This window comes from Sylvia atricapilla, chromosome 4 (genome assembly GCF_009819655.1).
Source record: "Sylvia atricapilla isolate bSylAtr1 chromosome 4, bSylAtr1.pri, whole genome shotgun sequence".
In the NCBI taxonomy this organism is placed as follows: domain Eukaryota; kingdom Metazoa; phylum Chordata; class Aves; order Passeriformes; family Sylviidae; genus Sylvia; species Sylvia atricapilla.
Window position 1 is genome coordinate 31,744,815 of NC_089143.1, and position 20,061 is coordinate 31,764,875.

General features: G+C 58.2%; 3 protein-coding genes across 8 annotated transcripts in view; 2 read left to right on the forward strand and 1 right to left on the reverse strand.

The window, feature by feature from the left end:
- Positions 1 to 683: 683 nt before the first annotated feature.
- Positions 684 to 2,982, forward strand: LOC136360338 (retinol dehydrogenase 13-like). Its single transcript, XM_066317506.1, has 6 exons — positions 684 to 957; positions 1,520 to 1,759; positions 1,857 to 1,946; positions 2,019 to 2,207; positions 2,448 to 2,554; positions 2,641 to 2,982. The coding sequence occupies exons 1-6, from the start codon at positions 801 to 803 to the stop codon at positions 2,827 to 2,829; spliced, it is 972 nt and encodes a 323-aa protein (XP_066173603.1). The 5' UTR covers positions 684 to 800; the 3' UTR covers positions 2,830 to 2,982.
- Positions 2,939 to 6,925, reverse strand: LOC136360821 (uncharacterized). Its single transcript, XM_066318442.1, has 4 exons — positions 6,772 to 6,925; positions 5,026 to 5,178; positions 4,769 to 4,935; positions 2,939 to 4,272 (listed from the first exon to the last, which is right to left on the reverse strand). The coding sequence occupies exons 1-4, from the start codon at positions 6,923 to 6,925 to the stop codon at positions 2,986 to 2,988; spliced, it is 1,761 nt and encodes a 586-aa protein (XP_066174539.1). The 3' UTR covers positions 2,939 to 2,985.
- A 116-nt stretch (positions 6,926 to 7,041) lies between these two features.
- The window catches only part of DCTN1 (dynactin subunit 1), a 48,946-nt gene continuing 35,926 nt past the window's right edge, over positions 7,042 to 20,061 (forward strand). For 4 of the 6 annotated variants that reach the window (XM_066317507.1, XM_066317508.1, XM_066317510.1 and 1 more), the window contains exons 1-2: positions 13,706 to 13,806; positions 18,652 to 18,897. In XM_066317507.1, coding sequence (XP_066173604.1) covers positions 13,774 to 13,806; positions 18,652 to 18,897 — 279 coding nt within the window. In that variant the 5' untranslated portion in view covers positions 13,706 to 13,773. Of the gene's footprint in view, positions 7,099 to 13,705; positions 13,807 to 18,651; positions 18,898 to 20,061 lie in introns of those variants that run through there. The other 2 variants (XM_066317512.1, XM_066317513.1) reach the window with 2 other exon arrangements.

Sequence of the window (20,061 nt, forward strand, 5' to 3'; positions counted from 1 at the left end):
GACCCCGGGTCGGGGCTGCTCTGGGGGGACGGGGCGGGCAGAGGCTGTCCGGAGCCTCCTTTGCCTTCCCAGGAGCTCCGGGCTCAGCTTGGGGTCCCTCGCTGGGACTGTCCCCGCTCACTGAGCCGATCCTAGAGGTCCTTGTCCCACGAGGACGTTCTCCAGCCCCAGAGTGTCCGAGTGTCCCTGCACTGCAGGACGGGGACCTTAGGGGGCACGGGGACATCGTCCCTCCTGTAGCCACCCCGAAACGGCGCGGGCGAGCAGCCCTGGGGTGGCACCAGGGACCCCGGTGTGACACAGGGAGCTTTACACGTCCCCTCGGTCACTCCCTGAGTTGACGTATTGACACCGTCCTTAGCATGTGGTAAGTAGGCGTGGTTAGCAGCTCATTAGCATGAGATGTGATAGCAGGCGTGGTTTTCCGTTCCTTTTGAGCACCGGCTGAGGCTTTGGGCGTGGATTGCGGTTCCTCATTAGTAGATGACAGAGTAGACTAATTAGTAGCTCCTAATTAGCGTGAGAGTGGTTTCACCATCGCGAGCGCTCGGGTCTTAATTCAGTGCTCGTCGAGGATCCACTCTGGCCGCCCTCCAAGACCCCAAAATCACCAGTCCGATTTGTGACCCCAATTTTTGCGCTGGTGGAATTGCCCACTTATTACACAACATCACAACGGAACACTGGGGTGGAAAATAACGATATCTGGCCAGAGCAGTGGGACTAGTGTCGTGGTATGCTGCCGGCTGGGCAAAGGTCCTGCTGTGACCTCTGTCCCCAGCCTCACCCCGCACCTGGCCATGGAGCTGCTGGGGGCCCTGAGCCCCCCGTGGTGGCTCCTGCTGCTCTCACTCCTGGCCCTGCTGCTCTGGGCCATGCGTAGAAGCCCCTGGGAGCCCTGCAAGTGTCCCACCGACCTGACTGGCAAGACAGTGATTGTCACCGGAGCCAACAGTGGTGAGCAGGGACGGGTGGCAGGGACACGTGTGAGGATGAGGGTGATAGTGTGATGGCTGTGGGGTGAGCCGCAGGGGACGTGGGTGTCCCTTTGTCAGCCCAGGATCCCAGTCCCTGCTTTGGGAGTGCAGATGGCTGCAGAAGCAGCTGGTGGTCGGTCCCTGGGCACTCACAGCGTGTTCCTGGTGCCCCCTGCCCACCTCTTGAGGCTGGACTCCATCTCAGCCCTGTTAATGACTGACAGACAAAGCCACCACGGCCACCATGTCACACCAGGGATGGGGTCACTGCTCCCACCTGTGTACCACTACCAAGTATGTGGTTGGGCTGCCACTGCTGGGGACCCACAGGCTGGGATTGGGATGTCCCCATGTGCCCAGGGACAGAGTGGCCCCACATGTGCTGGGCTCCATTCCCACTCCAGTGCCCATCATTTCCTGCTGGGTGGTTTTGGCTGTGGCAAGGGCTGCCCAAAACACGGGGACAGCCCTCAGGGACTCCCAGGGACCCCTCACCAGGGTGACCTGGCTGGAATCAGCCACTCTCGCTCCATGTTCTGCAGGCATCGGCAAGTGCGTGGCCATGGACCTGGCTCGCCGGAACGCCCGCACCATCCTGGCGTGCCGGAGCCGTGAGCGAGGCCAGGCTGCCGTGGAGGAGATCCGGGCGGCCACTGGGAACCCGGCAGTGGTGCTGCGGCTGCTGGACACCAGCTCGCTGGCCTCAGTGCGTGCCTTCGCCAGCGCTGTTCTGCGCGAGGAGCCGCGGCTGGACGTGCTGGTCAACAATGCTGGTGTCACTGGTACGTGCCAGGCCAGGCCCCGCAGCCCTAACAGGGGTCCAGCACCCCATCCTGATGCCCCACGGCACTCCTCACCCTCCTTTCCACCCCATTCCAGGGCTGCCCTTCGCCATCACATCAGAGGGGTTGGAGCAAACCTTCACCACCAACTACCTGGGCCCATTCCTGCTCACCAACCTGCTCCTGGGTGAGTGTGGGGGTTGGGGGGACTTGGGGGGACTCTGGGGGCTCCTCCCCACTCACCCCCTGCTCTGCACAGACCTCCTGAAGGCCTCGGCACCCGCCCGGGTGGTCAATGTGTCATCGTTCCGGCACAGTGCGGGCACGGCCGACAGCGGGTTCCTGACGGGGCAGCGGAGCCCAGGCGGGTATGATGCTGCCTACAACAGCACAAAGCTGATGAACGTGCTCTTCACCGCCGAGCTGGCACGGCGCCTGCAGGGCACAGGTGGGTGCTGGGCCGTGCTGGGCTCAGCCAAACCATGTGGCACTCTGGGGACATCACCTGTCCCAAGTCCCTGTGCTCCTGTGCCAGATCTCAGGGGTCGGGGAGGTCTGACACAGGTTAGAGACTCGCTGGGATCCCCCAAGGGTGGCAGAGCCCCGGGCTGAGGTCAGGCCGGGGGCTGCTCCCTGAGGGATTTGGGGTCCCCGGGGTCCCCACCCTGCTGACGGTGCGGCCCGGCAGGGGTGACGGCCAACGCGCTGAGCCCCGGCGTGGTGAGCACCAGCATCATGCGCCACTTCAGCTGGGCCGTGCGGGCGCTCTTCAGCCTCCTCCGCCCCTTCCTGAAGGTGAGCGGGACCGGGCTCTGCCCGTCTCAGGGGCAGCGGGGTGGGGTGGGGGTTGACAGACCCCTCCTCACCCCCGTCCCCCGCAGTCGGCCGAGCAGGGCGCTGCCAGCACCATCTTCTGCGCCGTCTCGGAGGAAGCCGCGGGCATCACCGGGAAATACTTCGACAGCAGCTGCCGGCTGGCGCTGCCCTCGGCGGCCGCCCGTGACGCCGCGCTGGCACGGAAGCTCTGGGAGGCATCGGAGCGGCTGACGGGGCTCACGGAGCAGGGCTGAGCCACTGGGATGTCACCCCTCAGCAGGGCGGGAAAGGGGACGCGGATGTTGCTTTGCTCTTCCTGCACCCACCCTGTGCTGCCGCGGGGACAACACGGCGCCGGCCAGGTGTGACTGTGAGGCTTTTATTAAAAACCCCCGCTGCCACACGCACTGCTACTCCCAGGTGATGTCCAGGTCCAGCCGCTGCTTCCTGACGGCCTGCAGGAAGCCGTCGTAGTCGCGCCTGTAGATGTCGGGGCAGCGGGACAGGTCCAGGCGCCGCAGGGGCCCGTCGGAGCCCAGCAGCTGCCACACGGCGCCCGCGGACACGCAGCTCTCGGCCAGCGACAGCGACCGCAGCTCCCGCAGCCCCGGCCCCGCCAGCGCCGACTCCAGCACCGAGTCCAGCGGGAAGGGCACGGACAGCAGGCGCAGGGTCTGCAGCTGCAGGGCCTTGCACAGCACCGAGGCCAGCGTGGAGCCCAGCACCGGCTGGTGCGCGGCTGGCACAGGCCCGGACAGCATCAGCGAGAAGCTCTGGAGCTGGTGCAGCCCGCGGGGCAGCAGGTCGGTGGCCCAGCGTGGTGACGAGGCGGGGGGCTCCTCTTGGCTCTGGGGGTCTGGTGGCACTTCCAGCACAGCGCTGAAGCTCTGCAGGGCGGGGCAGCTGGCGAGCAGGGTGGGCAGCGAGAGTGGATCCTGCCAGCTGAAGCCGTGCAGGGTCAGCGTGTGCAGGCGGGCGCCCAGGCCCTGTGCCAGGGGCAAAACCTCTGCCAGCGGCCGGCCGTGCAGCCCAGAGCAGCCCAGCGTCACCCGGGACAGGCACTTCCAGCCCAGCAGCTCCCGGAGCCCTGAGGGGCTGGGACTGTCCTCCAGCCACACGCTGACCTCCTTGGCCTGGGGACACATGGCGTGGACAGTGCCCAGGGCATCCTCTGCCACGTACTCCAGCTGCTGCAGGGGCAGGATGAGTGGGGGTCCCTCCAGTGCAGCCCCCCGGCTCCGCATCAGCTCCTCCAGTGAGGGGAAACCCTCGGAGTCCTTGGTCCCATCCAGCTGCTGGGAGTGGAGCAGCTGCAGTGCATCCATCAGGGCGCTGTGTGCCAGCACCTCCAGGCACGGCAGGGCCAGCAGCAGGAAGGCCACAGCAGCCACCATGTCCCCATCCTCGGTGTGCTCCAGGTCGTGGGCCAGCAGGACGTGGAGCGCAGGGCAGCCTGGGGTCTGTGCCAGGGGGTCATAGCCCAGGTGCCGCAGGCCACGTGGTGTCACCTTCTTGCAACCGGACACGTCGAGCTCCCTCAGGTTGTGGCAGCAGGAGCCCACGGCCGAGAGCACCTGGATGTTGGTCTGGGTGTGCGCCAGCCCCAGGCGGGTCAGGCGTGGCAGTCCCTCGGCCAGGTCCACCAGCACAGAGGGCGAGAGCCGCCCGCAGCCCCCCAGGTCCAGCACGCTCAGGCCCTGCAGCCACACAGGGGAGACCCTCAATGGGGTGGGCAGGGGGGCACGGATGCCACTCTCACCCGCTGCCCCATAGAGAGTGGGCACCTCAAGACTCAGAGAGGGCTCCCCCTGCCCCAATCCCTCGGCCCGTGGGCCATGGCACCCTCAGCCTCACAGAGGGTGGAATCCCCAGCCTTACTCCCCCTGCCGCACTGATGGTGGGCACCCCCAGCTCTATTCCCCCTGCCCCATGGAAGGTGGGCACCCCCGGCCCCACAGAGGATGGGTATCCCCTGTCCCACTCTCCCATCCCCTCAGAGGGTGCTCGCACCCAGCCTCACTCCCCCTGCACTCTCAGCCCTGCTTCTCCAGAGTGTTGTCACCCTATGCCCCATGGAGAGTGGGCACCCCCGATCCCACAGATGTCCCTCCCAACCCACTCTCACAGACCCTGCCACACTCTTCCACCCTCACAGCAGGTGGGCACCTCCATTTCCCCATCCTCTCTGCCCACCTGGCAGCGTGTGACGATGAGGTGCCCCAGGGCGTTGTTGGCCAGCGTGGGGCAGGGCCGCAGGCTGAGCTGGCGCAGGTGTGGCAGCAGCAGCAGGTGCAGTGCCGCACGTGACAGCCGCCGGCTTGTCCCCAGCAGCTCCAGCAGCTCCTGCACCAGTTCGCCAGCTGGGGGCAAACGGGGGGGTCAGTGAGGCCTGGCACCCCCAGCTGCCCCCACGGGGGTCCCGGTGCCCTGAAGCATCCCCCACACCTCACCCAGGTCATTGAAAGGGCCCACGACGAAGCGGAACTCGTACTCATCCAGGTAGTTTTCGCTGTAGTCCTTGGCCCAGAGGCTTTGCATGTGCTGGGCCAGGTTCTGCAGGCACAGCGTGGTCAGCCTGGGTACTGCCCGCCGCTGGGGCATCCCTGGAAGGGGATAAGGACAGTCAGGGACAGCCACCGTGGGCACTGCCCACCACCAGGGCACCCCTGAGTCAGGGACAGTCAGGGAAGGGGAAAGGGACCGTCAGTGACAGCCACCAGGGCACCACCTGGGGACAGAGACTGGGACAAGGACAGTCAGGGATTACCTGCTGGGGCATTGACTGGGGACAGATACAGTCAGGGACAGCCACTGCGGGCAGTGCTGGGGGGATGGGACACTCAGAGACAGGATGAGGCACGGCCACCCGTCACAGCCCGACCTCATTTTGGGGTAATTTCACCCAAAAAGGCTTAGAAACTACCCGGTGCCGGTTCTGGTTTTCGTTTCAGTTTATTCCCAGCGGGAATCCCGCCGCGATCCAGAGCTGAACCGGCACCGAGTACCGCGGCTCAGCCCCTGGAAACTCCTCCGGGACATCCCAACCCTTACCCGCAGCTCCTGGCGGGCACCGGCGGCTTCGGGACGGGATCCCTCGGCTCCGGGAGTTATCCCGGTGTTAATCGGGACAGGGAACGCCGGGGCGGTGGCGCTGGCTGTGGTGTCCCTCGAATTCAGCAAGAAACGAGGGGGATGAATCCTGGTGGGATAATTAAAACCCCAGCCCGACACCAAATCCCGATTCCTGAGTCCTTCAGAAAAAAATGCCAGTGGGGTGGGGAAGGGTAACTGGGATGGGGAGAGAGGCTGGAAACTGGAGAAAGGGAGCCGGGAACCCGGAAAAGATCCCCTAGGATGGGGAAAAGATCCCCGGGATCACGAAAATACTCTCTGGGATGAGAAAAAGACCCTTTCTGGACAAGGAAGAGGACCTCGAAGACCGGGAAAAGAACCTCAGCTACCGGGAAAAGACCCTGTAGAAAAGGAGGAGACCCTCGTGGACTGGGAAAAGAACGCCGGGAAATGGGAAAAACCCTCAGGTGTTAGAAAAAGATCTTCTGAGCCGGGTGGAGACCCCCGGGAACTGAGAAAAGTCCCTCCGGGAAGCAGCTCAGGCACTCAACGGAGGGAACGGGAGGGACTCTGGAACACGGGAGCGTGGTGAGTAATAAGGGCAGGGCAGGGCAGGGCGGTGTCTCCCGGTCACTGTCACTGTCACCCGGGCACGGCAACCGAGGCACTGTCGGGGAGAGCAGCGGGACACGGGATTGGGAGCACTGGGATGGGACACGGGGATGGGACACCCGGGGAAGGCGCGGATCCCGGGGAACGGGGCCAGACCCTTCCTGGAGAGAGCTGATCGGGTCCGGCGGAGAAATTCCAAGAGAGGGGATTCCCTCCCTTCCATCGGCGGCTTTGGGGATCCCCTCCTTGGGGCCCCCTCCTGGAGGCAGCATCTCCGTGGGGATCTGTCCTTGAAGATCCCTCCCTGGGGGACTCTCGGCCACCCCCTTTGTGGATCGCCTCTCCCCAGCCCCTCCTCTGCCCCATTCCCGAGATCACCACCAGGACCACGTCCCAATCCCAAGCAATGCCACAAGCGGGAATAAACCACTCCGTTTCCATGGCAACCCCCTCTTGCCACCACCCCCTCCCCTTTTGCTGTCGGCGGGCCGTGTCAGATCGGCAACACTTACCGAAGGCTCCCAGCCGCGTCTCGTCGCGATTGATCCCGTCCCGTCGCGCTGCTTCCTCCTCCCTCTCCTTTTCCTCCTCATCCTCCTCCCCGGGCCTGGCCCCGCCATAACTCGTCCCGCCCTTTCCCTTGGCTTCACTTTGCCCATTGCGCATGCGCAAAGGGCGAAGCCCCTTCCGCCCTTAATGCCCCCGCGGGCTGCCCCACGCCGTGCCTGACGCCCAGCGCGGCCGTACGGCCGCGCTGGGCGTCAGGCACGGCGTGGGGCAGCCCGCGGGGGCCATTTTGTCGGGCGGGGTCGACGGTGCCGGGAGCTGCCGGGCCGGAGGTACCGGGGGAGGCCTGAGGGGGTCGGGGGCTTCTGGAGAGTCTTGGGAATGAGGGGAAAATGTGAATTTGAGGCTGGGGAGAGAGAGGGAGGTGTCGCGGTGTTGGTGGGAGGCTGAGCGTGCTTCGTTGTGGGGATGTGGGCGTGTAAGGGATGTTTGAGGGTGCGTGTGAGGGGTTTGGGGGTTTAAAGGGGTGTTGGGGTTTGGACGTAGGCGTGGGGTGGTGTCAAGGTCCGTCTGAGGGGTTGATGGAGATTCGGGGGTGTTCGAGAAGGTTCAGGGGTTTACGGTGGGAGGCGTGAGCGATTTGAGGGGGTTTGGGGAGTGTTTGGGGGCTCTGTGAAGAATTTCTGGGGGTCTGTGGGGGTGTCCGTGCTCTGTGGGGTGATGGGGCGTTTGTGTGAGGCATTTACGGGGCTCTAAAGGGGTTTATAGGGGTCTTTAATCGGGGTGTTTTTGGGGTTGGGGTTGGTGTACGGGGTGGGTCTGTGGGTGTGTTCGGGGTCTTTGAGCAGTTTATGGCGGTGTGGAGGTGTCTGTGTGGGTGTTTGGTGGGGATTTAGGGTTGTTTGAGTGTTTAGGGCATTTAGGGGTTTATGTGGGTGTTTGGGGGCGTTTTGGGGTCAATGGGGCGTTGAGGGATCATTTCGGAGTATTTGGGGGAATTTCGGGATGGGGGGTTTTTGCAAGGGGATTTCAGGGTGTTTGGGGGAATTTAGGGGTGTTTGGGAGGCTTTTTGGAGTATTTGCGGGGATTTAAGTGTGTTTTGGGGTGCATTTCGGGGTGTTTGGGGGGATTTAGGGGTTCTGTGTGAGGAGTGCTCAGTGATGGGATGAGGGCGGTGTTTCCCCCTCGGGATTTCGGTGTGGGATTGGGAAGGTTTGATCCGGAATGACTCAGCCCGGGGGGTAATTAATGCCCGGGCTAATTGGGGAGGAGCTCATTAAGGGTAAGCGGCATGGATATTCCCGATCCTGGATCCAGGAAAAGCACAAGATTCTCCATCAGGGGATTCTGTGTGCTGGGAATTCTGGCAGAGCATGACCCGCCCTCATTAGCACAATACGAATTATTTATTACCGGGGTCAATTAATGAATTAATAATGATTAACTAAGGGGTGGAATGCAGGCAGAGCCATTTACCTGTGTGAGGTGTGTTGGTCTTGGTGGCTCCAGTGGTGCCATCTCTCACTCTGGACTGGTCAGAGAATTCCTGAATTCCTGTGAGGAGGGACCTTCCAGGGCTGTTCCTGGGCTGTTCCACTGCAGATTGGCCCCGATTTCATGCGGCGTTTTTGGATTTCAGTGTTGGTTTTTAAAAATTCCTGCTCTCATTGGGAATTCTTGGAATGTGGAGCTCTTCCAGCAGGTTCTGTACTGGGTGTTTGTCACCTGCGCAGGTGACCTTGGAACGATTTTCCTTTCTCCCTCCATTCCCGAATGCGGAGCTGGGTGGTGGCTTTGGGAATAAACACAAGGATTCCATTCCTTTGGTGTATTTAAGGGGGACCAGGAGGGATTTTGATGGATTTCAGTGTAGGCAGCTCTGGGGTTGTCCCAGGGAGGGGTCACGTTGTGCTGATCCTCCAGATCCTCAAATCCCACCCAGGAACAACTGAAGCAAAATTTTGGGAAGGTTTTCAGCCCCATTCCTGAGTTTTCCAGAGGAAGATGCCTAAGGAATGGAAAAGAGGGAAGGGCACGGGGTGGTGAGGGTGGCAGGGATGTGGGAACTGCTCTGGCTGGATTGTCCCCTTGGCATGGTGCAGAGAGCTCTGCTCCTAGGTTTTCCAGGGATTGGGGTTTGGATGGATTGGGGTTTTTTTGGAGGGAATGAGGTTTTGATGGATTGGAGTTTGTGGATTATGGAATGACTTGCAGCCCTGGATATTCTCCTCCCCTGCTCCGTGCCCTCATTTACCAGCTCTATGAGGGAAGGGGCTGGTCAGGAATTCCATAAGGAATGAGGGAATAAAGTTTAAAGCTGGGAATCGCTCAGAGCAAGATCCGAGGGGGTTTGGGAGGGTGGAAATCCAGGGATTTCGAGCAAAGTCCCGCATGGAATGAGCAGCTCTGTCGCACCCATTCCCCGAGGACCGAGCTCGGTTAAATCAGCTTTTCCCGGGAACGATCCCAGTTGGAATCAGGGCAAATCCCGCGGGGTGTCGGAGATGGGAATGAGCTGAAAATCCACACTGACCTCCCGCTGCATCCTCGGCGTTGTCCGGGCGTTGCTGTGGCTACGGAGGAGCATCGATGCCAGGGAATGCGCCGGGATGATCCCGCGGGGTCGGGGGTGGGAAGGAGGGGGCTGCGGGGGCTGCGGTGCCGCGGTGCAGCCGTGCAGGGCGCAGGCTCCAGCGCCGGGTCCTAGCGCCGCCATCCTCCGCACCTGGAATGAGGTCCCGAGGGAGAGGCACTGGGGGGGGGGAATGGGGGATTGGGAGGGACCTTTTGGTTCTGCAGAATTCCCCTGACGGGAGGGTGGAGTCGGGAAAGGTCGGGTTCTGCTGGCAGGGAACGGCCTCGAGTTGTGCCAGGTTCAGGTTGGATAGTGGGAAATTTTCTTCGTGGAAAGGGTTGTCCAGCCCTGGCAGTGGATAACTCCTCATCCCTGGGGGAATTTAAGACATTGTGGATATGGTACTTGGGGACATGGACACTGGTGGCCTTGGCAGAGCTGGGGGAATGGTTGGACTCAATGATCTCTGAGGAGTTTTCGCCCTAAACCATTCCATAATTCCATGGGAATTGGTGTGAGATCCCAGTGGGTGACACCCTGTCCACCTCCCACCAGTTTGCATCATTCCCAGGTGACCTGGCTGGGTGACCTAATTTGGGGTGGAGGATGTCCCTAATTTGGGGGGGGAACTGGTCAAGCTCTGCAGAGGGGGACTTGGGACCGGACACAGGGAATGGTTTTCCACTGGGAAAGGGGAGACTGGGGTGAAATACTGGGAAGGAATTCCTGGCTGTGAGGGTGGGGAGGTCCTGGAGTGGAATTCCCAGGTTTGCTGTGGCTGCCCCTGGATCCCTGGCAGTGCCCAAGGCCTTGTTGGACGGGGTTTGGAGCACCCTGGGACAGTGGAAGGTGTCCCTGCTATGACAGGGGGAAGCACTGGATGAGCTTTGAGGTCCCTTCCAATCCAAACCATTCCAAGACTCCAGGATTCAGATTCCCTTCCATAGGGGGACTTTTGGGGTCTCCCGATAGTGTTCAGGGCTTGGAGCAGGATTTAAAAAGCCTTAAAAGCCTCTGCTCTGGATTTATTTTTACTCATTAAAGACCAAACCCTAAATGCTAGTTTAGGATTTCTCTCCCTGAACTCAGTTTCCTGACAAACTCAAGCTGCTCCCAACCCCAAAATCAGCTTTGTGAATAAATTTCACTGGGAAATTAGTGTATAAAATAAATCAAAATACAGTAAGGTGGAATTTTGCTTCTGCTGGATCAACAGTGGGAATTTCTAAAAGTTTTTCATCTCCCTCCTCCTTATGCTCCCTGAGCTGGGGGTGTTCCAGCTGCTCAGCAGGGGGCTGGCGTGAATCCCAGATCCCAGGGAAAAGCCTGGAGATTGAGGGGGGATATTTCTGGTCATCTTTTCTCTGTGATGATGAATTAGACAGAGAGTTTGGGCAGCAGGAAATCCTGCAGAGTGTGGATCCTGCAGAGTGATGGCTGGGCTGCTTTGTGGGGGGATCCATAGCCTGAGATGTGGCATGGGTGGCACTGGGAATCCCTAGAGGTGGAATGGGTGGCACTGGGAGTCCCTGGAGCTCTGTGACTCTGGGTTCTTCCTCCCAGGAGAGTGAGGATCACTTCAGCCCCAGCCAGGTGCGACCCTGAGGATGCTCTGGGCTGCCCCATCCCAGTGTCTGTCCCAGTGTCCAGGGGTCCCCTGTGCCTGTCCCATCCCTGCTCAGTGCATTAGGAAACTTATTTCAGAGGTTTAATCTGATTTTGGGTGTGTTTCCCTGGAAAAGGGGATGTTGGAGTTCCTGGAAGGCCCAGGAAGGTTTGTTTATCCTGGGGATTTTTTCAGCTAGAGCAGCAGTTCATCCCGATGTGGCAGTGCCTGAGTTTGGGGGAAAATTTGGATTGTTCCCCTTTGTACAGAGCAGGTTCAGCCCCAAATCCATAGGTTGTCGTGAGGGTGGAGTAGCCAAAGCCCTGTTGGAGGTTGTGGTGTTCCCAGAGGGCTCTGGATCATCTCACAGAGCTTTAATTACCAAAATTCTCATATCCCCTTAATTCAGGCACTGACAAAACTCCTGTCCCACCTCAGCTTCTTCTTGTTTAAGCTCAGAATCCTCATGGGTCTTTCCCAGCTCAGGATTTTCCAGGATTCTTTTCCTCAGGGGTTCATTTTCATCCCAAATCCAAGCTGTAAATAAACCATGAGATGGTGAGTGGTTCCTGTGATTTTGTTGAGTTGAGAAATGGGATATCCTGGGAGGTGCCAATGGGACATCCATGATTTGAAAAGGCTTTTCCAGCTTAAAGGATTCCACAATTCTATTCCATGATTTTCAACACAGGTTTCCCAAAGAAGCTGTGGCTGCTCCTGGATCCCTGGAAATGTTCCAGGCCAGGTTGGAGGGAACTTGGAGCCACCCAGAACAGTGGAAGGTGTCTCTGTCCGTGGCAGGGGTGGCAGTGGGTGGGCTTTGATAACCCTCCCTATCCCAAACTATCCCGTGATCCTGTGAAATTGTGTTGGTGTGGGAGGAAAAAAAATCCCTTGTGCTTCAGTTTAACATAGAAAACTCCGACTGAAGCAGAGGAGAAGAACTCATGTGATGTTTGTAATTTTCTTTTTAAATTAACAACTTCTGCTCCACCTGGGAGCGAAGCCTGTCTGGTATTCCCTGGTATTTTCCTGGTTTTCCATGTATTCCCTGGTATTTTCCTGGTTTTGGGTTTGTCCCTGCTATTCACTGTGGGAAGAGCAGTGAGGAGATGCTCTTCCCATGCTCACCCTTCCTCCCATCTGAATTCCTACTGAAATTCCATGGCTGTTTGCCGGTTTTCCTTGCACTTAGAGGAAGCTTTCTTGAATTTTGAGTTCCCTCTTGGCATTCCAGCCTCTCCTTGGAACACAACCCCCACTGTTGCTCCATGGACTGAGCACCTTCCAAGTGTCCATGGCTCTTGTTCTGCTCCCTGGCTCTGGGATCAGCCAGGATCCCAGAGGAGAGGAAGAGGAGAAATCCTTTAGAATTTAGGAATTAGGAAGAAATCCTTCTCTGTGTGTGGCCTGCCCCTGGATCCCTGGAAGTGTCCAAGGCCAGGTTGGACAGGGCTTGGAGCAGCCTGGGATAGTGGAAGGTGTCTCTGCCCATGGCAGGGGGTAGAATTGTTGGGATTTAAGGTCTTTTCTCACCCAAACCATTCCATGAGGCTATAAATAGGTGACACAGGTGATAATTGCTCACAGATTCTGGCAGGGAAGCATGGTGAGCTTCCAGTGCCGCAGGAGGTTTCTCCTTCTATGGATAAAGTAATCCAGATTTTCTAAATCTTCTCAACTGGTTTAGAATCTGAAGCTGAAAGGAAGGAGCTCGTCCTCTTTGTAGCTTTTTGGAGAATTTTGTGTGGATTGTGTGCGTGTGAAGTTTCCTTTAAACGAGCACAGAGAGGGGAAGCAGCTGGAGCACCAATCACCAGCAGATACCTGAGGTGACTCTGATTGAGTTCCTAGTGGTCCCAGTGAGAAATTCCCAGTTTCTAGCTGGGTTTTGTGTTGTTTATCCCAGTTGTGCCTTGTTAAAGCTCCTTGAGGAGCATTCCCAAGGCTGCCAGAGCTCCAGGAGTGTTTCAGGGACAAGGTGGGATTGTTGTGATTGCCCTGTGCAGGGAAGGAGTTGGATTCGTGATCCTGTGGGTCTGTTCCAACTCGGGATATTCCATGCTGTTGGGATCCCGGGCTTGGAATGTGGGGCAGTGGCCAATCCTGGTGGCTCCCAAATCTCCTCGTTAGCCTGATTAGCACCGGGAACTGTGCCAGAAAAGAGGGGTGAGGGCTTTAATTTGGGATCTGTCAGCTCAGCCAGGAACAATGGCACACAGTGTCACCTGTCACAGCCAGGAGCAGGACAATTAGTGGTCATTCCAGCCGCCCCTAATTAACCCCTTCGGCTCCATCTACCCACACAGGTGCTGCTCCCGGGGATTTGGGACAAACCCCGCTCCAGGGCGTTGTTTTCCCTCAAAATTCTCCACGAAGGAGAAGAGCAAGTGGGGTAAACCTTAGCTGGGGTCACGGCGGGCGCCGTGCAGGAGGAATTTGGGGTGTCCCTGCCTGGTGGCCACCACAGGGCGCGCCGGAGGAGGCCCCGGAGTGTGACCGTGCCGGTGGCCCGGTGCCTCCTCCGGCTCGGGGAGCTTTAGGACCCAGCGAGCCGCCGGCGCCGTGACAAGTCTGGAGCGGCACTGGCGCAGAGTGGCTCCATAGGCAGCGCTGGAATTCTCTGTATCCCTCCCTCGGAGCATCCTCGCCCAGAAAAGGGTTTCCCTCCCTCTTGTACCGCCCGGCAGAGCCTCGGGGGAGAGGGGAGGGGGGCGCGGGGATGCTGGGATCGGCCGGGACGCTGGGAAGCGCCGCTGGATGCTGCCAGCCGTGAGCTGGGAGAGCTGCTGGCTGCAAATCGGGAATCTCTGGAGCGCGGCAGCATGGCCCAGGGCAGGAGGCACGCGTCCGGCCGGGTAAGGGAGGGGAGGGGGGCTGACTCAACAGCTCCTGGCTCTGCCGGCTCCTGTCGCGACAGATCGCGACGCTGTCGCAGCGAAAATAGCTGGGTTTTTTGTAGGGAGAATCTCGATTGTGCTGCCGTATGCTTGGGATGTGGCACCTCTCTCGCTGACAATAATGCCGGGAGGGGAGGTGGATGCTCCGGCTTGCACCAAGGGCCGGGTCTTTTGGCCGGAGTTACCTGCCAGTGTAAGGTGATTACCCAAATTCATTACTGCGATTAATTACCCCCTTCGCGGGGCTCCGGCACAGCCTTGCCGGGGCTGCTCAGCACAAAGATCCCGGCGTGTTTTCCTGCCTGCCGCGGGCTCCCCTCCCTCTCTCCGGGCCGCTTTTCCAGGCGGCAAGGAGCTTCCGCGGGCCTGGCAAGCGCTTCCAGGTTTTTTCCGTATTGCAGCTACCCCTGGGCTGTGCAGTGCCAGCGGCCCCCCCGGCTCCGGGCCAGGCCTTTCCCGGGAGTTTCTCTCCCTGTCGCTGTGTCCCTGCGTGGCCGCCGCGGTGACATTGTGTCCCGGGCACCCGCCGGCGCGTTTGGGCCTGGCTGTGCCAACTTGGCAGCGACTCCAGGATGGAGCTGGGGAGGGCGGACCCTTCCCACCTCTCCGTGGGACCCCCAGACCCTCTGTGGACACTGTGTCGTGCCCACTGTGGGATGTGCCAGGCCTGGAGCTGGAGGGATTTGGGTTGTGGCCGAAGGGATTTGGCTGTGGAGGGAGCAGAAGGGAAAACTTGCCAGCCTAGAGCCTTTTTTGCCCACCCCAGCAGGGTCTGAGTGTGTGTCCAGATGGGTTTTGGGGGCTGGAGCCCCCCAAACCTCCCTGTTTTCCGTGGGGGGAGTGAAATTCCAGCCTGAGTCCTGAGAGCTCTATCACAACAGTTGGGGGGGGATCTGGGGGCTCCAGGGGGGCGGGGGTGAAGGGAAGGAGCCAAATGCTGGCTCCAAGGGCTGATGGAGATGTGGCTGAGGGAGCAGTGGCAGGACTGGGAATCCTGAGAGTTCCAGGGATGCTGGGGGTCCCAGGACAGCACTGTGAGTAGTTTATCCCTGTTTGGCTCACATGGATTTTGGAATGGGTGCTGCAGTGACCACGGCTGTGCTGGCCCTTCCTGGGGCTGGAGCCACTGGCCTCCCTGGCTGTGTCCCTTCAGGGTTTTGGGAATGCTGCTCCCAGTGTCCAGAGACACCCACACCCTCCCAGTTTGTCAGCCTGGAATCCAGTGCCACCCTGGTGGTGAGGGCTTCATCCCAGTTCCACATCCTGGTGTCACCCACAGCAGCCACCCTCAATCCCAGGGTGATCCCTCCTTTCCACAGGGATGTTGTTGTGGCAGCAGCACCATTGACTTGGTGCTGACCAGGTTTAAACCCAGAATTCTTCCCAAGTCTTTCCCTGTTCCAGCTTTGTGGTCCGTGCCTGGAATTTGGATTTTGGCAGAGTTGGCTGCTTGGGATTCTCCTGAAACTTTTTGATCTGAGCTTTGAGTGACAGTTTGAGGCTCCAGCAGTCTCACCTGCCTGGGGGAGGAGCTTCTGGGGGAACACACTGAATATTCCTGGGCTGATCCGCCCGGATGGAGCGGAATGCTGAAGCCCTCGGGTTCAGCTGGAGCACAGGGGTGACCCAAATCACTGGGAATTCATCCCATTTTCAGTGCCTTGGCACCAGGAGATTCACACAGCAGAGCAGACAGTCTGTGGATGTCTGTCACGCCTCAAAAACCGAGGGAAAATGAGAAAATTCCGGATTTCGGAGCGGTGCCAGGCAAGAAGTTGTGGGGAGCAATCTGGTGGTGGTGGCAGCACAGCCATGTGCTTGTCACTTACCTGGTGTCCCTGGAGCGGGACGGGAGCTCTGGGATGGGGGACAGGCTCCTCCTGGGCTGGTGGCTGATCCAGGGGTTCAACATTCCTGTTGTTCCTCTGGCTGCGCCATTCCCAGCACCTGCCCTGTGCCCTACTTGGATCTCCTCAGCTGGCCCCCACTGCCTTCACTGTGAATCCCTGGATTTCTCATTTACTGGGATTTAGGAGCTTATTCCCCCTCCAGACCGTCTCTTTGAGTGGCCTCAGCCAGTCTCTCTTCCCGCATTTCTGCTCCTCCATCCTCTTCCTTTGCTGTCTGTGCTCTCCGTTCCCAGGACTGGGGTATCCTGAGCGTGTTCCACTGGGAAGGTTGGTGTGGCAGAGGGGATCCATGAGGAGCTGCTCTGGGAAGCTGAGGAAACTCTGGGCTGTGTCACCAGCTGCTCTGCCATGGTGTCCCTATGTTTGTCCCTCAGGGATTGTCACCATGGCCAGCAGGTGTGACCACAGGTGTGTCCATCTCTCCTGGGATGGCCACCAGATCTCCAGCCATGGTCACCTGGCTGGGACAATGGCTGGGAATGCCCATCCCACCTGCTTCCAGCTGGGACAGTTCTTCCTCTTTTCAAACCTGAATTAGTAACGTTGGGTTGAATCTTTGTGGGAATTCTATTTGGGGCTTTATCTGTTGGATTGGAGCTTCCAGGTGTCTCACAGAGCAATTTCTAATGAATTGGAAATAGAAGGTGGAGACTCAGTGCCTGGTCCTGAGGGATGGGATGGGGCGGGAGAGATTTGGTCTGGGCTCTCCTTCTTTTCCCAAGTATGAAAGACTCAGGAAAAGTTTCTGTGAAATTGGTGCTGTTTGGCAAATGTCCATCAGGAACAGGCTGGGAGAGCTGGGAATGTTCATCTGGAGAGGAGAAGGCTCCAGGGGGAACTCACAGCCCCTTGCAGTGCCTAAAGGGGCTCCAGGAGAGCTGGAGAGGGACTGGGGACAAGGGATGGAGGGGCAGGACACAGGGAATGGCTTCCCACAGCCAGAGGTACCCCCAGGGCTTGGAATGTGTCACATCCAATGGATCTTACCTGGCTGCAGGTGCCAAATGGACACCAGGAGGGATAAAAACTCCTGTTCCAGGAACTTTCCTGTTTACTGGGGATTTGGGATTTTCCTTTGGGCTTCTTGTTTTCTTTGGGCTCTGCTGTTATTTTCGGTAACACCTGGAGCACGATTTTCCAGGATGTTGCTCCCAGAACTTTGGGAGATATTTGAGTCTGGAGCATCAATTTTTCCCTAGAGGTCTTCGGTTTCTTAATTGTTTGATGGATTTGGGGTCTTAATGTAACATTATTTTGTGACTTCTGCCAGTTTGGATGAAAGCTGGAATTTGGGCTTGTGGGAAAACCCTCATCCTGGTTTTAGTCACAAAACCCCAAACTCGGTGTGTTCACTCTGCATTCCAGCCTTGGGAAGTGATGTGCAAGGGAAAGGGGTGGTTTGTTAAGATTCCAGGGGCTTCCAAAGTCCCCATGGCTCTTCCACAGGCTGAGGATTCCCTGAATCTCCCAAACTGCCTGTGGTGTCTGGCTGTGGCAGAGGTTTGTCCACAGGGCCTTCCCAGCCATTCCAGGTGAAAGAGGCTCTGTTTTCCTGGGATAAAGAGCGGATTCTTTGGCTGAAGCCAGGCCCAGAGTCACCAAAACTCCACGTTTCTGCACAATGACCAGAACCAGTGACACATGGCCTGGGGGAAATGCCAAACTGGTCCCGTTTTGGGAGTTGCTGGGAGGTTGGGATGAGCAGGAAGATGGAGGTGAGCAGGACAAGGGAACATCCCTGTCCCCTCTGGGATAGAGGCAGTGGGATTGAAAGTATCATTATTGAAAGGGCTTTGAGGATCTCCAGAAGATCTGAAGAAGGGCTTAGGACATGGGCTTGGAGTGATAGGACACAGAGAATAGCTTCCCACTGGAAAATGGGAGATTAGGAAGAAATCCTTCCCTCTGAGGGTGGGGAGGCTCTGACCCAGGATGCCCAGAGAAGCTGTGGCTGCCCCTGGATTTCTGGAAGTTTCCAAGGCCAAACTGGACAGGGCTTGGAACAACCTGGGATAGTGGAAGGTGTCCCTGCCCATGGCAGGGGTAGGTCTGGATGGGCTTCAAGGTCTTTTCCCACCCAAAACATTCCAGGATTCCCTGATTAATCTGTTTTTCTCAGGCTGGTTGCAGAGCAGGAGGCATTTAGGGTGGATCCCAACAAATTCTCCTGGGATTTCAATAATCCTGAGGGTCTCCAGTACCCATGGAGTTCCTCACATCAGTCACCTCACTGCTGCTCCAAGATCACCTGGGTGACCCCACCTGAGCCCAGGTGCATCCTGGGGTGTCACACTTGCAGTGTCCTGGTGCCTGCTGAAATACAAATATGGATGTAAGGTTTATGACAGGATCGTGGAATCATGGAATTGTTGTAGTTTTAAATCATTCCGGAGTAGGGGACTCCACCACTGCCCTGGCCTGGAGAGCCCTTCCCAGGAGGAATTTTCCCAATATCCAATCTAAACCTCCCCTGGCACAACGTGAAGTTGTTTCCTCTCTTGTGGATAATGACAATCCCACCTGGAAAGCTGCTGGACTTTCCCACCCACATTCCAATGGAGGGTCGATGACCTGTGTCCCAAGCAGGCACAGAATTCACATGGGATTCCCAAAACCAAGGGAATGCTGATAAAATGGGAAAATATGGTTAAGGCTGACCAACTGTGCCGCTCTTGTGGGATTTTTCCCCCCTCAGGGCTTATAAAAATGTTATAAAAGGGCATCAATCATGTTTGTGAGCCACTAACGGTGGCCGTGCCGTGGTTCATGCCTCCTGCTGGGCAGTGGAAGGAATTACCAAATAACAAAGGGACGGAGGGAAACAAACCAGCCTGATATCCCACCCTTGTGTTCATCCCACCTTTCTGAGGCAGGCTCTCCCCTGTTCCCCCAGGCCTCCAGCACGCCCAGGATGAGCTCTGACGGCGGCAGCAAGCCCCTGAAGGTGGGCTCCCGCGTGGAGGTCATCGGCAAAGGCCACCGCGGCACCGTGGCCTACGTGGGGGCCACCCTGTTCGCCACCGGAAAATGGGTCGGGGTCATCCTGGACGAGGCCAAGGGCAAGAACGACGGCACGGTGCAGGGCAGGAAATACTTCACCTGCGAGGAGAACCACGGCATCTTCGTGAGGCAGTCCCAGGTGGGTAGGATCCCAGGATCCTGGGATACTTTGTTAATTACAGGGAAACAGCCCCCGGGATTTGGGGAATCTCCATCTCTCACACGCTCCAAGCCCAAGTGAGTTCTCATGCTTTTCACAGTTCATGAGGTTCTGGAATGAAGGCAGTGTGGTGGATTCTCAGCTGTTCCATTCTGCTTCCCAGTGAAGTGCCCAGTCCTGGATTTACCACCTGCAGCAGGTGGAGTTTGGGATCGATCTTGGATGTTTACCTGCAAGCAGATCCAAGGAATTTTAATTAAATCGCGTTTACCCGGAAGGAGATAAAACACACGGTGTGGGTGTAGCTGCTGAGGTTTGCTGCAGCAGGAGCCAGGAGCTCCCTCCAAAGCAAACATCGTCTAGGTTAATTCCCTGTGTCCCCTTCCAAGGGCAGAGGTGACACCAGTGCCCCCCAGCCCCGTGTCCCAGCCAGCTCCTGTCCCCTCCTTGGCACAAAGGGGCTGGTTTGTGTCCCACCCTGTGATCTCTTATTGCCAGGACCTTGGGACTGGGTGACAGAGGGAAGCTGAGCACAAAATGAGGGCATTTGGGTCCTGGAGTCCGTCCCAGCATCCACTCTCCCATCCATTGGAAGGGCCTTTGGATCATGTGTAATCAGAGGCTGCAGCAATGGCTCATCCAGGAGAGATTCCAGGAATCACTGAAGTTGGAAAACATCTTTAAGAGGAGGCCAGCCATTCACTGCTTCAGTCCCTTTGTCACCAGCTCGAGGCAGGATGAGGGAAAATGATCCCACATCCTTTAAATAATGGGATGAACCTAGCAGAGCTGGAGGCAAACTTACCAGGAAGCTTTTCATGTTTTTATCCAACCCAAACGCTGTTGGTGTGTAGGAATTGCTGGATGGAGCTCTGCTGCTCTCCTAGGATCACCATGGGGTTCCCAAAAGTAATTCCACCACACTCCCAGTTCCCCACATTAAAACCAGACAGATGGACCCGGCTCCTTTGTCCATTTCTGTCGGCTTCTCCTGCCAGCTGAGAGAGGCTTTGAGGGCTTTACACAGAAAAAGTTGGGTCTGCAGGACCAGGAGGGGCCTCAAAGCCCACCCAGTGCCACCTCCTGCCAGGCAGGGATGCCTTCCACTGTCCCAGGCTGCTCCAAGCCCTATCCAATCCAACC

Bases quoted from the DNA above. Each gene is read 5' to 3' on its own strand.
- LOC136360338 (XM_066317506.1), top strand. From the start codon at position 801: ATGGAGCTGCTGGGGGCCCTGAGCCCCCCGTGGTGGCTCCTGCTGCTC. The intron at 958-1,519 runs GTGAGCAGGGAC...CATGTTCTGCAG, and splicing joins TGTCACCGGAGCCAACAGTG to GCATCGGCAAGTGCGTGGCC. The intron at 2,555-2,640 runs GTGAGCGGGACC...CGTCCCCCGCAG, and splicing joins TCCTCCGCCCCTTCCTGAAG to TCGGCCGAGCAGGGCGCTGC.
- LOC136360821 (XM_066318442.1), bottom strand. From the start codon at position 6,925: ATGCGCAATGGGCAAAGTGAAGCCAAGGGAAAGGGCGGGACGAGTTAT. The intron at 5,179-6,771 runs GTAAGTGTTGCC...ATCCCCTTCCAG, and splicing joins GACGCGGCTGGGAGCCTTCG to GGATGCCCCAGCGGCGGGCA. The intron at 4,273-4,768 runs GTGGGCAGAGAG...GTGTGGCTGCAG, and splicing joins TCATCGTCACACGCTGCCAG to GGCCTGAGCGTGCTGGACCT.